This window comes from Girardinichthys multiradiatus, chromosome 7, assembly GCF_021462225.1.
Source record: "Girardinichthys multiradiatus isolate DD_20200921_A chromosome 7, DD_fGirMul_XY1, whole genome shotgun sequence".
Taxonomy (NCBI): Eukaryota; Metazoa; Chordata; class Actinopteri; order Cyprinodontiformes; family Goodeidae; genus Girardinichthys; species Girardinichthys multiradiatus.
This window is the reverse complement of record NC_061800.1, coordinates 47,007,653-47,024,942: the sequence shown is the minus strand read 5'-3', so window position 1 is coordinate 47,024,942 and position 17,290 is coordinate 47,007,653. Positions and strand designations below refer to the sequence as shown.

The 17,290-nt window shown below is 39.7% G+C and overlaps 1 protein-coding gene across 1 annotated transcript in view; it reads right to left on the bottom strand.

The window, feature by feature from the left end:
• The window catches only part of col5a2a (collagen, type V, alpha 2a), a 60,856-nt gene extending 43,888 nt beyond the window's left edge, over positions 1-16,968 (bottom strand). The window contains exon 1 of the mRNA XM_047370364.1: positions 16,721-16,968. Within this exon, the coding sequence (XP_047226320.1) occupies positions 16,721-16,805 (85 nt within the window). The 5' untranslated portion in view covers positions 16,806-16,968. The remainder of the gene's footprint in view (positions 1-16,720) is intronic.
• Between the last annotated feature and the right edge of the window lie 322 nt (positions 16,969-17,290).

Here is a 17,290-nt window from a genome sequence, read left to right as displayed (position 1 = left end):
TAATATGTAGTCGTTTGTGTCTTTTAAACCACACTAGCTCGATATGCTGTGTTATTTGATCTGCTGCCAGATTAAAGACTCTCTGGCTGATAATTTCTTTCTTTTTTAATTCCAGTACAGCAGAAATAATCAAAGACCCACATGAAATATATTCAAACATCAGCTGAGCACATCCACCGAGTCCAGTATTTATGACTAGGGAGTAACTTTGATTCCAACTTAAACCTGGAGAGACGTGTAAAATGGCATCTTTATTCTCTCAGTTTGGGAACTCTGTGAACTCAGACCTATTGTCCGTTGAACTTAAAAAGTTGTTCTTGTATTTGTTTCTTTATATTTACCATAATGCCTTTTATACTAGATTGGACAAAGCTTCTGAGAGACGTTTAGAGGTCACACAGGATGTTGCAGCCAGGTTATTAACGTGTTCCAACAAAAGATCACTCCTGTTTAATATTCATTACACTGGCTTCCTGCTAAGCACAAAATGCACTTTAAACTATTACTCCTCACATATGAGGTATGTATATATATATATATAAATATTTATTTTCTAACAATGTGTGTGATGTGTGGGTTACACGTGCTCAGATACGATTGTTCCTCAGGCGGGAAAAAACTTGAAGTTGTTTTATGAGGCATCCCATGTGTGTAGTGGTGCAGCCTCACTGGCAATAGATTTATTGCCTGCACATTTTGTCTGACCTCAGCGCTATGGCGCTTTAAGAACACAGCATCCTCTCCTCGAACTGAAATGGCTGCCAGAGGCAGTTTTTCCAAATCCTACTTTTTTCTTCCGCATTAATCTGGGTTTTCTCATATCCCCGGTTTCTTTCTCCTTATCCTTATCAAAACAAGGTGATTTTTATAGATTTTCCCTGCACATGGCTATTCTATTTTCTCTATCCTACTCATTCCTTTTTGCCTTTCTAAACAGCACCAAGAAATAAAGCAGATGTTCGACAGCATGGCTATTTAGACCTATACAACAGATGTCTAAGGCTAAAAGCCAGATTTCATTGGCAAATCAAATCTACTTGCTACATTTTTGGGGCTGATAATTGCACCATGATTCATACAAGCTTCTGCTCAGGAGTGACATGATAGTATAAACAAAAATCCAGGTTTAGGTTGGGCAACAGTCCTGGAAACCAAGTATAATGCCAGTAGTAAGCTTTGCAGGAGAAGAAACTGTTTTTATGTAGAAAGCAGAACCTGAGGGGTTCAGGCCAAATAAAGTCTGGACTTGCTTGTTTTACTGAGATTCAATGATTTTCTGTCTAACAAAAACCTTAAATACACCCAGGAGGGAACAACTCGTCCAAAAGCCTTTTAGATTGAAGTGAAACATCTTCAAGGAAAGGAAGGACCAAAGATTTCTGTGATCTGGGTAATTAAAACATCTCCCATGTTTGGAGGTAACTTTCAGCATTCTGTGTTTCTAGCCCTCTCTGTAGATACAAACCACACTGGCTTCTCCTTATTTGTAGGACACTTCAGATTTGAAGACAAACAGTGCTGAGACGTTTGCAGCAGTGACTGAAACAGAGTCGATAAGTGAGCTTGTACTGTGTCTCAGGGGGACCAGGCCCCTGTCTTTATGGGGACATTAGATAGGCTGAAGCCCCAGTGGGATCTCAGGATTTATCACTTTCTCTTCATGGCTGAACAAAGAGATCCTTGAAGTTAACCACAGCCTCCTTGTTTAGGTAAAACACAGAGACAAAAAGATCCAATGAGGTCAGATTAGGGCTTGATGGGAGATGGTAAAATTTCTAAAACATTTCATGCACTGATGGAATATTAAAATGGCATTTAATTACTAAAACATACTTCAGTAGGATTGTTTCATTTGAGCCCCAGAGACTCTTCAAAGCTGTGGAGAAGTTTTATATTACAGCTTTGTTTCTAAAAGTGGGACAACAAAGTCACTGATGGCTGTTAATCTGAAGAACAGTGAAAAGTGGCGCCTTCCGCTGTGATTTATCATTTAAAGTGTCTAATAGACACACTGGTTTACTTCAAGTTTGATTTGGATGTAACTTGGTGCACATGCAAGACAAAGATGGATGAGCAACAGACTGAACCTTGGCAGGAGCCAGGAAGTCTACAACAGGCATCAAAGAGGAATCCCAAGTCCAGTGATGCTGAACAGGCAGTTACTGGAGCATCCAGAGGTCAGTCAAAACACAGAGAGAGGGTCATAGCGTTGACACTGCATAATGCAGCCACCTGGTCTCATGTCCATCCAATCTGTGACCTCCATCAAATGTCACATTAGTGCTGTCTAATGTGTCTACAAGGCTACATTCATTCACTGCTCCGACTAACTGCCAGATGCTCCAGTAACTGCCTGTTAACAACTACCACAACTACTGGCTTCTGGAGCATGTTCCAGATGTGCTAGCGTGCAAGCTGAATCTCGACTTTTAGAGTCAGATACAAATACAAGGACTTGAGACTTGACTTGGACTCGTGGTCTGAGACTCGAGTCTCACTAACAGTCTTTATGCCTTGTAATCCAGAGTGAAAGTGAGCTGGTGGTGTGTATATTTTACTGTGAAAGGATGAGCCTGATTTGGATTTGGATTCAGACTTAGTTTAATAAAGTCAATCATGCCATTAGGACACCATGCTGAGATGGTTTTCTAGAGCAAATCTGCCGTGGCAACCAGCTTTCTTGTGTACTACGCCTGAAATGCAGCAATGAGACACAAAAAGAAAAGAAACCTTTTAATGTTCACTGATTGTGGACAATTAGTGCTTTACAACAATCAATTCATGTTAGCTGCACCTTAATATCAACTACATGGATGTTTTACCAACTGAGCCTTCGAATTAAATGACTTTGTGCCATTTTAGAACAAAATAAACTGAATCTCATTCTCTTGCTGGTAAGACATTTTTTGATTATCAAAATAAAAACACTACCTGTTCAATGCATTCAGAAATTCTCTCATTTACTCACTGCATTGCATTTCACCCATTATGTTGTAATTTATTGTATACTCGAACAGGTTTACTGCTTACACTTTAAAACAAAGGTTTTAAATTTAAATTTAGAACATATTTCCTTATAAAATAAAAAATCAACTGAGTGAGAAGGAGAAATCCCTCCAACCATATAAACTGTAGTATAAAGTAAAGGAGTGGACAATATATGTCCAGGATTAACAGGTGTTGTCGGTATGAAGACCAAATAAAAAGCACTTCCTGTTTGAGTTTGTCTGAAATTAAAGATTAACAAACTTTCTGTCATTTTTCTTTGAACATTTTTCTTTGATGTGTTTAATAAATGTTAAAAGATTAACAGATAATTGTTAAACATTAATGTGTACAATAAGGTTCAAGATTCCCAAGCGTTACAGGCAGACTGGATGGGTTGCGTTTCATTAAGGATTGGTTAATTTAGTAATTAGAGACTTGAATCTTAACTTGTTTCCCAAACAAATGAACCATGTGAAGAATGTTGGGACCCACAGCCATGGATTTCAACATTAAACTCCGGTACAGACTTTTCTGGAACTTTCAAAATAAATTGCATTTAACAGACTTTCAGCACAACTTCAGAAGGAGGAAGGGGGGGGTGACAGAGGACTTCCCATGATGCCACTGCCCGCATAAAACCCCCACAAGTCTTTCTCTTCCACACCGGTGTTCATCGGGATAGGACGGGGACAAAGCGCGCTAATGTCTTTTGCTAGAAAAAAGACAAACTTTTCAAACTGGATCCAAGGGTGTCATAAGATCACGCGATCATACGCACAAGTTAAGTATGAGTGAAGCACTGTTTGTGTACCCGCTGATTTCATTCATAAAGAGGGGTAATTAAGGTACAAGCATTGCTGACTTTCTCTCTGAGCCCTGCAGAAGCAAACGGTGTTCGAGAGAAGCTTCTGCAGTCTGGAAGGAAGACAGCAGAGACCGCATCATCGTGTTAACCCGTATGGTCAGCGGACAGAACGGGCCGCCCAGCTACAACTCCGGAGCTAACCCTTCGCCCCTTGGACAACATTTCCTCACCATGGTCAGAGGTTAGGTTTGGGCAGATTAACAGTTAGGATGAAATGATCTGAACGTTTTCATTCTATGAAGTTTGGTTTTGTTTGTGTGAAACTCGGCTATCTTAGTGCTAGCAGAATATCTGCAGCCCTGTTTGTGTTCTGTGTTTTTGTTTTTAAAGTTAAGACAAATTTTATTTAAAGGGTGATTTTAAACACAGAAGATTGATCATAACGCGCCGTCCGCGCTTCTGCATTTTAACCCTTTTATTAACGGTATTTTTAAAGGTGTGTGTTTGATTCTGGTGCTAAATAATATTTACCCAGAAAGGTTTAGTCTTCAATCCAGTGAATAATATTTCCCTGAACATCATTTACTAGATTTGATAACTAAGTAAACACCATTAAGCCCCATTTCTCCAGAAAGTTTTGGCTCGTTTCCAAAATACTCCTTTAATAATATTTCTTTAAATATTATTTTAATAAATAAAGGCAGTTAATTAGACACCGTTGAGAATTAGTCATCCAGGAGGTTGGTTTTATTCAGCAGATCATTATTTAAAACATTATTTTATTAAAATAATATTTAATCTGATCTTACATTGTGAATGGTTGTCTAAACGTTTTCTGATTATAGCCTAAGTTAGTTCCAAGACTAACTTAACTTCATTTCCAGATTCTTCAAGATAATCCTTGGTTCTCAAACATAAACATTGCATGGTAATGTTGCATCACTCTTTTGGTCATAATTATCAATCATCTTTAATCAACTTGTTTATATTGTACATAGTCCATTAGTCTTCATTATTCTTTAATTCTGCTTGGTAGTTTAGTTGGATTGTTTTAGCAAAGTAAAGAGTTTGTTGATTGAAATATGTTTGACTTTGAGTTGACTTATTTTTGTTCATAAATTCTTGTATTTTAAGAAATTGTATGAATTTATTCCATATATGTGCAGAGTTTATGCTGTTCAATAATGTCAGAGCTCATCTCAAACCTTTCTATTCTGTCCTAATACCATCACCTTACTGGGCTGGTATTCACAGGACAACCCTTAACAGACCCAAATATTATTTGATAAAATATTAAAATATTAATATTAAATAATATTCTCAGATTCATAATCACAACAAGACCGACTTGTGAACATATCTGAAAGCATCCCCATCACTGGTCTCCATTGCCCCTTTTTTGCTGGCTCGTTTTAACCGGCGCGGCTCCGCTCCAATCGGCCTCGCTCTACCCGGTACGGTACCCGAACCCTTCTGAAGACCCGCTGGGGGCTGAACTATGGTGGCTGAAGCTCCGCCTCCAGCCATCAGTGCAGTGCTGTCCTGTCTCATTAAAGTAATCTGTCTGAAATGATAATAAATAAATAAATACTAATAATGTTTGTATTAATGTCTATGCAAATGTCTTATATATGTTTTTTTTCATGTATAAAATTAACCATTAGGATAATTATCTGGACCACAGCCCAGCCAGAACCTCTAAAATAAGGCCCAGAGGTTCTGTTGTTAGGGAGTGGCAGGAGAACCAGAGAGGAGAGATGCTGCTGTCTGGATGGTGAAGCTCCAAACTTTGCCTGAAGAACATTTTTGGGTTTATGAGGATGTTTCCATGGTGATAATAAGGACAGGGATGTTAAAGCCCAGAACCACAGACTTCTGACCGCGGTGAAGTTAGTTTTAGGTTGGATGAGGGATATTCGTGCTCCATGTCTTCCTACCGTTTTATCCGATGCAGGCAGTCTAATTACGGCCAGCTGCTCTCTGCCTGCTCCCTCCTCCTGCTGACAATGGTTCTCTTAAGGACCGTCAAAAAATGTCAGAACCAAACCCGCTGTTTCAAGGTGGTTTGTTTTATGTGTTTTGGGGGAAATGTTTGTGCGTCTGAACAGCTGATTTTATGTGTGATCATCTGGTTTATGGTGTTATTGAATACAGCGCCCCCTACCTCAGAAACTCAGAAAAGCTGATGTCCTTTTTCTTCTCTTTCAGCCTTCCGGCATGGTTTATGATTAGTAAATAGTAATATTATTTTTGGGTTTGACCTTCTCCAGTCATTGTGGTCCTGAATAATATCGTAGTTGCTCTTGACTTTTATTTACTTCTCCCAACACTACCTCCTGGAAAACCTTCTCGTTTCTCCTGGTCCTATGGCCAATCAGTGAACAGCAGTCCGTTCACGTCACATGTAGTCCCGGTCGGACCTGCTCAGGAGCAGGGACCAAAAAGTAGGTACTGTTACGGAAAAAACTGTGATGGAAACGTTCGTAAAGCGAGCCGAGTGGAGTCCACATTTGTTTCCTCAGCTTTAAAGTTTAGGATGCAACAATTTTCTGATTAAATGTCATAACATTTAAAACGAATGCATTTGTTCTGTCGTAACAGAACCGACTCTGTGGTTCCAAGTTCTGCAGGAAGACGTTCAGGTAAACCATCTGGTTTAACTGGTCACCCACATAAAGCCACTGTTACTGATAAATACGGCGTAATGCGGCTAAGAGCCCCAAGCTAATAACGGACTGTTTAGACCTTCAAAATAAAATCCAGGTCAGTTTTTCTCAATCATCTGATAAAAATCTGAATTTTTACAAATCATTTGGATTTTTGAATTAACAGATGAATAAACGCTCAGCCAATAATGAAAAAAGGGAATTTATTATTATTTTTGACCTCTACATCTTTTTACTCTTGGGTTTTAAACCCAATGATCCTGAACTGGGTTTGGTCCAGATGCCAAACAAAATACTCATATTCTGATTCTGTTTTGGGAATTTCGTGAGGATATTATTCATGAATCTGAAGGAATCTGTATTTTGGTCCTGTTCAGAATATTGTAGATTTTAACTGATTAAGGTTTTTGCAGATACTAAACCCCACCCCCACCCCGCACACACACACACACACACACACACACACACACACACACACACACACATACACAAAATAAACAACAATAGTTGTTAATAAAACCCAACTTGGTGAATATTTCTTACTCTAATGTTCATAATCTGATAAAAACTGAAGTAAAAATCTGGAAACTTGAGACAAACAAAGGTATAAAACGTTTAAATTGAACTTATTGGAACTTAGAGAGGTGAAGTTTGTCGAAGATGTTTCCACTCAGTTGACCTTGGTAAATTTCTGGTGCTGTAATCTGATTGGCTGGAAGGGATTGTGATGTTTACTTCTATTTTTGCATTTGATGAAATCTGACCCTGTTTCTCCTTCTGGGAATGAAGGAAATGAAACTCTCAAGACCCAGAGTCCCTCACATTTGATCTGCAATCAGAAAGGCCTGCACGTCCTTGAGAAATCAAAATGTTTGAGGAGCTACTGATGCCCAACATTTGGTCGCTTCCTGGTGTATCTGCTGCAGCGTGTTTACTGAGACTTCTCCCATACATCTTCTACAGCTGCATACTTTATTCAGAAGATCATCAGCAGCTGTGTGGACTGCAGACAGCTCCACAAGCAGAATTGGTGAAGAAAATGACTTGGGTCAGACACATCTGACCTAGTTTTGATATTTTAAAACATTCTCATGCAACAAGTTGAGAAGATATTTTCTCCACAGCTCTTAACTCGTCCTTTATTAACCAGAATATTTATTCAGTAGGAGATAACTGCAGGAAAAGCACAACCAACAACATGGAGCTGATCTCCTGTCTGGTTTTTCACTTTTGACCATAAATCAAAGCATCATCAACGACTAGAGTCTAAAGCTGCTTGAGAGGAAGGAAAATTTTGTTTTAGCAGAACTTTCTGAACTGGAGTTGGATCAGGCTCGCTGCGATGCACATGCCAGGACCCTGATAACATGTCCCATTAGACCACCGGGTTTCCCTCACTGTCACATCTTCCACATCCTTCCTAATGACTGTTTTCTCTCATTAACAGAATCCATCTCTGCTCCACACACCTTCCCATCTTTCTTCTGAATGTCTAGACTCCAGCTGCTCCAGGGCTCCTCCTTTACCACCACTGGCTCTGAAATGATCGGATCTTTGAAGTTTACGCTGTTCTCCTCTTTAAACATCAGCCCACATCACTGAAGAGCTTCCAAACAAGAACGTTGAGAGGATCTCCACAGCCTGTAGTTAGAGTTCTCAGTGTCGGCTCAGGTAAATAAAGTCTGTCATGGTTCATGGCACATTTCCAGCTGTGTTCTCATGGGAAAAGAGGTCTGTGCACCTCAGAAATTATAAGGTTGTTTTCCAGTTTTCTGGTTTTGTGTCTAAACCAGTGTGGCTTTACGTTTGTCCACAGAGATCTAAAATCTTTGTGTTAGAAGGAATTCATATGTGATTATATGTAAGCCAGCAGCTTTAAAATCACATGGGCTTTTAGATTAATCATCCCTCCGGCTCAGTTTCACGAGCTTTCTACATTCAGCTGCAAACAACTAAAAGGAGGACTGAGAACGTTCATCTGTGAATTAAACCAGCTGCAGCTGTGCTGATAGGACTCAAAAGTGTCTGCTGGAGAATCGGACCCGTTTGCAGAGATGTTTGAGGTTAAATGTTGGCCATGAGTCATCATCTAGGAGCAGACATTTCCACGCCCTGCTGAATGAGAACATCGACTGGACTCTGAGGGTAATACGCAGCACAAACTCATCATTGTGGTAAAAGAATGAAGCTCTCTGTTGGCTGAATCACTGTCCCAGCAGAGTCTGTCACCTCGGAAACTAACGAAGGAAATAAATGTGTTTTATCCAACAATCAGTCATCTGTTGTAGAGAAACTATACTATACTACACTATAGAGATTTAAAATGACTCCAGCAGCAGTGGAGGCATGACCTAATCTTTTCTTATGCTCCATCAGGAAGCTCAAGGTATATAAACATATTCTGCTACCAGCTTTGCTAGCAGGAAACACATTTGGGGTCTGGGACATAAATTTGGTAGATTAGAAGCTTTTATTCTGTTCACTGGTATTCCGGTTAACTTCTAGTTAATGGAATATCTGACCACAGTAGATCACATCAGATATTATGGTGAGGGTATGAGTTAAGGGAAGGAGACTGTGCAGAGCGGTCTGTGGAGTGAATCTGTGGACAGTGGGTGATCTGGGTAGCGTACTGTTGGGTGATCTGGTTGGAAAGGGTTTGGTTGTTTTGGTTGAGCATCATGAATTATCATGCATTTCTCACAGGAGACTGTCTATAGATATCGGTGTAGATGCTGTGGATAGTTTAGACTGGATAATTATACAAATTCTAGGAAGAAATCTTTATAATGTGGAAAGTTTTTAGATATTCAAGACAGAAATAAACTGCATGAGTCTAATGGAGGTATTATTTAATAAGCAGGGGAGCATATTGAATTTATAAAAAAAAATTCTGCTGAAATATGTTGTTTATATGTTTTAAGTAAAGATTTAATTTCACTATTTTAGCCAGTAGATCTGGCATAAATACAGTAGTTAATCTAGTAATGAATATCTAAACTTTCTTAAAATAATTAAAGGTAGATTCAAAATTATCACTCCGGTTTAAAGTAGATCTGACAGATCTGACTCTGCTTGTTAATCCTGGATTTAATATTCTTATACAAGTTATAGGAAGACCTGAGTTTATTGTGCTGATTTATCTGTTTTTTAATAAAGCAAATGTCTCTCTTTGGTTTATGATTTGTTTTGTATCAGTTTCACAACTAAAATTAACTTTACATGAAAAACATCTCAACTTATCCTGAGATCTTGTAGGAGAGAATAATAAAACCGATCAGCCTCCCTTAAACCTATAGTTATACATTTTTTCATCCTCCCTGCTTTAAAATTCACTTTTTTTTTCGTTATCTCAAATCAACTCCTGCTCTTTGATTTTATATGAAACTAAAGGTTTAAGCAGGTATTAAATATAGGAATTTTATTAAGCTCACATTTCTATATGAAAAAGATGTAATATTTAAATGTAAAATTTTGTGTGTTTTCTTGGCTGTAAGCTGAAAATCTTCATAATTAACAGAAATAAAGGCTTGAAAACATTGGTTTGTGTGGAAATAATCTGTATAATGTGTTTTAGTTAGTGATGGAGTTACTGGATTAAAACAACTTTTCTATAATATATTAATGTATTGAGACAAACCAGTGAGAAATTTTGCTCCAGTTGACTCAAGATATTCAGGATTTGATAACCACAGCCTTTAAAACACTGATCCTTCACCAAGAACAAATGAACTCTTCCTTCTTTAACAAACTGGAAATTCCCTGAGCAGCAGCTCCATGAGGACCACCCACACTGAGGCGTAGCTCAGGGCGCTCCGCTGCTGATAGCTGAAGCTCGTCCCTGAAGGTGTTCAGCTGTCCAACAACTTGTGGGAAGCCTAAACATATCTAAGGTCGCATTGTTGACCCCTGTCACCCACTAACACCCATGCGGCTCTGCTTGTTCACCCTCTGGGGTTTTAATACACAACCGAGCCACAACATAGAATTTAGGCTCGACCTCAACCTGTAATTATGGCTAACTGTCACCAGATCTCGGCATTAAAACACAAGTAGAGCTTCAGAATGTCAGGATTTTCACATTTCGTGCAAAACAAGTTGTTTAAATGGTTTCATTTCAAAGCAACGTTTTGTGTAAACGGATTTCTGGACTCATACCTGCAGATTAATGAGGATTTAAAGAGAATCACTAAACACTTTAAAGTTCTTCTCTCTCTTGCATTATTACAAACAATACAGAACAGTAAGTAGAGTGAATGTTGACAACACAGTGAGATCTGCTAATCTGCAGAGAAAAAGCTCCAGGCGGTAAAAATGATCCTAATGTGCTGTAAAAACCTCAAGCAGCTGTATCAGCACTGGTTCAACCAGCTGACAGTTTCATTGTAGTCATGCTTATTTTACTGGACTTTCGGTATTGCTTTTTAATTATTGACAGACATAATATTAGTCTTCGAAAGCAACAATTAAAAGAGTAAAACAGCAAAGCATGCTATCCTGGTCCAGTACAAACTGGACCGCACAGCACATCAGTGGAAAAGCAGCATGGGTCCAAAGCAATCTGGCAGAATCGTGAATTAAAACCATTTTAAAAGAAAAGATGCTTTTGGCCAGCTTCACCTACATTTCATATAATCCATCTATTTCACACAAACCAAACCATCCAAAAGCTTCTGCAATCTAACCTGTGCTGCATGTTAATAATATTCAAAAATAATTACTTTAAAATCATTCATCTTCGAAACTGACTTAAAGGGGACATATCATGCAAAATCCACTTTTTTATGCTTTAAATACATTTTGTTGTTTAGTCTCTCCAGGGTCTGCATAGATATCTTTATATGTTTGGGTTGTATTTTTCAATCCATTCAGTTTTCTCTATCATCTGTTACATTTTTCCAACTCTTACATCACAGTATTTGCTCCAGAACAGCTAAATTTAAATTTTTCATTGTTTTTGCCGTTTCTTCTTTTTTCTCTTTTTTTTTGTTTTGTGTGGAGCTAGATAATTGCTATCAAACTACAAAAATGGCTGAAAGGATTAAAGTGGAACACTCTTTGACCTGTAGGGAGGCGGGGTTTGAAGCGCCTCAGCAGCACCAAAACAAGTTGCTCTCAGACGCTCCTCAAAACAGGTCAAAGAGGAGCCCGAGGAGCTACAAGAACAAGGAGTTCAGACCAAAGCATTGAGGTTCCACCTTATATAGACCACAGCTGGATGTTTTAAGGTGAAGAGGGAGGATTTAAAAGCATCAGACCTCTCCTTTCATTGCTTGCAGTTTGTACTTAAAAGTAATCATACTTTTTTCAGTAGGTACAGGAAAGCAGATCAGACCTGATAGGAAAATGGTTGGAGCTAAATCCAGGACAATCTTGGAAGAAAATATTTTAGAAGCCGTAGAAGACTTATGACTGTAATCATATAATTGGTGGGAAAATGCGAGCGTCTCTATTCAGTCCTCCTGAGTCGGTACTTTGGAGAACCACTTTTCGCTGTAGTTCTAGCTTCAGATGTTTGTTTCTGCTAGAGACAGAAATGTTGACCCATTCTTCTTTGTGAAACTGAAGCTCAGTCAGATTGGAAACGAAACATTTGTGAGATTCTTAGTTAAATTTAGGTCTGGACTTTGACTAGGCCAAACCATCCATTGTATCTCTGTATGTTTTTGGGTTTTTGTCCGACTGGAAGGTGAACCTCCACCCCAGCCTCCGGTTTTCTGCAGCCTCTAACAGGTTTTCTGAACTGGTCTCATCTGACCAGAGCACCCTCTTCCACAGGAGTGCTGCATATATCTCCACAACATTCTTCCTGACCTGTCTGCTGTGTTCCTGGGTCTTTATGATGCTGTTTCTAATGTTCTTAAACAGACCTCTGAGGCCAGAAACAGAACATCTGCATTTATACTGAGGCTAAATTACACACAGCTGGGATCTGTTTCCTTATTAGCTGACCTTGGAACACAGCTGGTTGCAGTGGATTTTATTTAGGGGCCAAAAATCCACAGTTTTAGATTTTTTAATGTAAAAATGTTGATGTTTTCCTTCCACTTCACAGTTATGCAGATGCTTGTGTTGGTCTGTCACATAAAGTCCAGATAAAATACTTTAAAGTTTTTCATACTGTGATAAAATGTGAAAAAGTTGAAAGTCTATTAATGCTTTTCTTTCAGTTTTCAACATTTCTTTTGGGGATTTTTTTAAAGAATGTAATATTTAATGTGATATATTTCACATATAAGGAAAATGTCACTACTTCATATAATTAGTATTTAGCAGCCATAAAGTGTTTTTTTTTTCCATGTAAAAACTAAATGTTCCTGGTTTGTTTAGAAGCTTCATGCAGGAACGTTAGTTTGACACCATTGGGATATTTATCTCGGAGCATCGTGACTTCCTGGGTTTAGCAGGCGTTTTAGCACGTTGTTAATTAGGATGAAATTAGGATGATAACAGCCCTGTGTTAAGGTCCTGTCCTGTCATTTCCCCGCAGGGTTCACAGGACAGATGGGGACAAGGTGCCAATCAGGCAGCAGGAAACTGGTGAGGAGGAGCCAGAATTAGACAAACAAATGAAAATCCAAACGATAAGCCGCTACCTCAAACTGTACAGGTACAGAAAGTTTCACATTTCTCTGTGTTCTCCTTCTCCTTCTCCTCCTCCACAATCCATATTTGTTTGTGTTTTCAGAAAACTGCAAGTCTTTTTTTCTTTTGAACATCTGGAAATCATCCGTCCACCCTGACCCCCCTCCTTCGCTGCCTGCAACAGTTTGGTTTATAAGTATTTATTTCCCATGGAGCTCTCCTCGCAGGCATTACAAAACCTATCAGTGCCCTCACCGACATCCCAGGTTCACAGCCAGACACTTCCCATCGGACAGCTGATGATTCCCCAGACCCATCTGCTGAGGGCCAACCCCTCAGCTCCAGCAGAACGCAGGCGTGTAATCAAGTCATAGCTGAAAAATGCAGCATGTGTTCCTAATCGAAGCCGTCTGTGGACCTGGCTGAGTTCTCATGTTTGGACGTTTTCAGCTTTGGTAGAAAACAGCCCATTTATCGCGATGTCAGTGATGTGGCAACGACCACTGGAACCAATTTGGAGGACAGGGTTACCTCATGTTGGTTTGTTTGCTAGAAATGCCAGCCAGTGTGTGTGTGTGTGTGTGTGTGTGTGTGTGTGTGTGAAGGTGGGGGTAAGGTGAGAACTGTAACTGTATGAAGCAGAGTTCCTGAGTTGATGCACGGCACAAAGTGACGTGTTTTTAAGATGTTTTACAGCTTCATCAGAGTGGAGAAGGAGTGAAGGCATCAGTTATCTCTCTGTGAACTGTTAGCAAAGGAAAAAAATGTCTGCTTTTTATTACTGAAGTCAGTATCAAGCTTTACTGCCATTACTTTCCTTCTTTCCAAACCTCAGCTCTATCTCCTAATATTATTCCAGCATTTCTGCTTCTTGGTGCAGAAGCTGGTGTAAAATTGGTCGTTTTGTGCAAGCAAACTTTCCACTAACATGCAGACATATGATTCTAATCATGAGGAATCATCCTGAAACGTTTGCTCCAAAACCCAGTCCTCACATACCACTTTTACAAGATGCCAGAACCTCAACTTTCCCGAACTGAAAACTGTTGGTTTTATGCAGATTGTTTTGACTCATTCTTGTAAAAAAGGTTGAAACAAAGAGGATTCCTATGGCCTGATGCAATTTCCCACTACAGGGCCGGCCCAAGATTGTATAGGACCCTAAGCAGGATGTGATTTGGGGTCCCACTTCCAGTTGAGACCATCAACCACTACTGCAGTAATAAAATGTGTTTTAAAGTTTCTTCGGGTTTCACCTCACATGAATGCACCGTGGAGATTATTTCTCTGACCGGCTCGTTTGTCCAGGCTGTCATGTTGCCCGTGCAACGTTTTCACCTCAGAGAGGATTTTATTCATTTCTGCTTACAAGAACACATGGAAGATTTCCATTCCTTTATCGACAGACAATGACTGATTTAACTCTATAAACAAGCAGTATATTTACCAGATCTTCAAATCCTAACAAAATCTGAATTTTAAAATTCGGCTCATTTTGAATAAACCTTACTGCCAAATTGAGGTTTTGATCCGTATTCTTGGGGGTCCCCTGCTGGCCTGTGAGCCCCGAGCAGCAGCTTAGTTCACTTATGCCTTGGGCCGGATCTGGCCCAGCTGGAGTTGGTTTTAGAGAAAAGAGCTTAAAATTTTCCAGTTTTAAGCTCTTTTTTTTTTTGGCTGCAGCACAAATGATGAAAGAATGGAAAAATATACCTGGTCAGTGTGTCTTTAAATCCTTCCCAGAGTGCTGGTGAACCACATTTTCCCCAAGACCTCAAACCCCCTGAACTTTCCACTGTTTGAAATGGTCCACATCCAATCATCTCACCATGCGCACATATGGAAAGATGCTTGGAAGACGGCTTTGCTGTTTTATGAGTTAAAATGAACAAACTGGAGCAGAGCTTCGGCACGTTTAGATACAAATAAAGCTTTTCTCTTTTCCCAAAAACCCTAGAACAAAGTTACAGTTTCTTTTATTTTTCCATGATCATTAAAGTGCAGCGTCAGGATTAAAGTGAGTCTAATTCCACCCTTAGCCCAACCGCTTCGCTCTAAACTACACTAGCAGCATGAAACAAACACTCAACAAATCGATCTCAGTATTTTCTCATTAAACCCTTTTAATTGCTTGTTTACGGCATTTTAGTAAGCACAATAAAACAGTAAAAAATATACCTGCATATTTTTTACAGATGGATTTATTTTATTTATATTTCAAATCATAAAAAAATGACTTTAACCCCTTATTGTCTAAATATTTACATATTTAAAATATAAATAACATGTATTTTTACCATGAAGAACATGCTAAAACAAGAGGAGATTGTATATTTGAATACACTGCAGACGACAGAGCTTAACTGACCACTAGATGGCGACTAAAGGGTTCCAAGAAGACCTTTAGTATTTGCAGGTTAGGCATCACCCAGCCTTAGAGGGGTTCACCTTGGCTCCATTAAGACTAGAAGCAGTTTGAGGCAACTCAGAAGAGTACTGGGGGCTTTCACAATAAGTACAAGATGAGCATGAACTGGTGCGGTCGGGACAAAATGTCCCTGTCGCGTCTTTAGGTCTAAAACTGTACAAAAAGGGAAAGGCACAAAATGACTTGACATTATAAAGGTTGTCACTATTAACTATTAAGATCAGAAAGAAAATCCCACTTCTAGTAATCCTTCATGCTTTTTAAGGACCACGAAATCTATCAAACCAGACGCTGCAGAGGATTTGGTTCTCCAAACTGTTTTAATGGACATGATAAAGCTTTTGTGTACCTGGAATATAGGTAAAAGGTTTAAATTCCTGGAAAATCTCATTTTAAAAGGGTTGTTAAGTAATTTCTTCAGAGCACCACAAGGCGGCGCTCTACCAGTCCCACAGTCACAGAGTGTCACTAATTTATGTAAAACAGAACCTTTAAAGACTTGCAAACTAAAGCTAATGATATAATGAGAGATGAGCAACAATTATTCAGTGTGAGAGGCGGCTTTAATAAAACAAACAGAACCGTCTGCAGTCATTAACTCGCTGCTCAGTCAGGAGGCCTTCACAGGGACGTCTCCGAACCCAGCCGGGCCCAAGACATCATCTGCTGATGGCAACAGAGATCCAAAGTATTTCTGAAACGAAGTTCAGGTAAAACAGGAAAACTCAGGTGTTCCAGCCTGAATCTGGCAGCACCTCCACTGCTAACATCTGCCCCTGAGTCAGATGCGTGCCAGCTCTTCTCAAAGATCTACACCAGGTCCAGGGATGCTGCTCAAGATTCCTAATGAATGTTCCAGCTCCACCAAAGGAACTCTTTCCTCCCCGCTGAACTGTTCCTGCACCTTGGAGGGAAATCATCTCCACCCGCTGGCAGGTAACCCACTCTGAAGGTGTCACTATCTCCTCTAAACCACCTCTGAGCTGAGTAACACTCTCCAATGACCATGTAAGGCTCATCTCAATCATCTGCGCCAGAGATGTGTTTCAACAAGCAAATGAAGCTGTCATGTAAAGGAATCCAACACAAGACGTTTTTCCTCTTCATTACAGAAGAAAGACTGTTTAACGTCAAGCAAACAGAGTCTGTTCAGCCCAACTTAACCTCAGCTTTGGGTCTTTAGCTCCAAGCTAGACTAATGAGGATTGACAACTTTTACAGAAGTTAGGTGCTAAATCAAAGACTTACCGCTGCCCGCGTCCTGACATGTCACAATCAAAACCTGCGAGACCACCAGAAAAATGAAAGTCCTTAAACGCACAGAGATCATCATGTCTATAAGGCAGACATGAGCCGTCCTTGTGTGCAAATAATAAAGGGGAAAGGGATGGAAGAGAAACGTGCTCAGGTTATCAGAGCACCACCATGAATATAGAGAGTCCCTCTCCTTGTAAGCAGACCCAGCCCAGACTGCCTGAGTGCTTTTTTTCTGTAGTTACAGCTTTAAATGAGAAGAAGAATGCTGGTAAGCCTAAATTTCCTCCCCCTTTTGTCAGCCCTCTCCCATCCCCTCACACAGAACTACACCCATGTTCGCAGGATCTCCGGCTTCCCAGCGACTCCCTCTGTCTTCTGACTCACAGTGAAAAGATGCCAGAACCAGATAAGAAAAAATCTACTCGATTGTTTGAAGATTTATTTTCTTCACTGTTTTTATTAACGGCTGCCAAGCAGGATGATAAAAGCGCTGTTTTACTGCAACTTCTGGGACTGGACTGACAATCCTTTTCTCTCTAACTGCGTCATTAACAGCAAAAA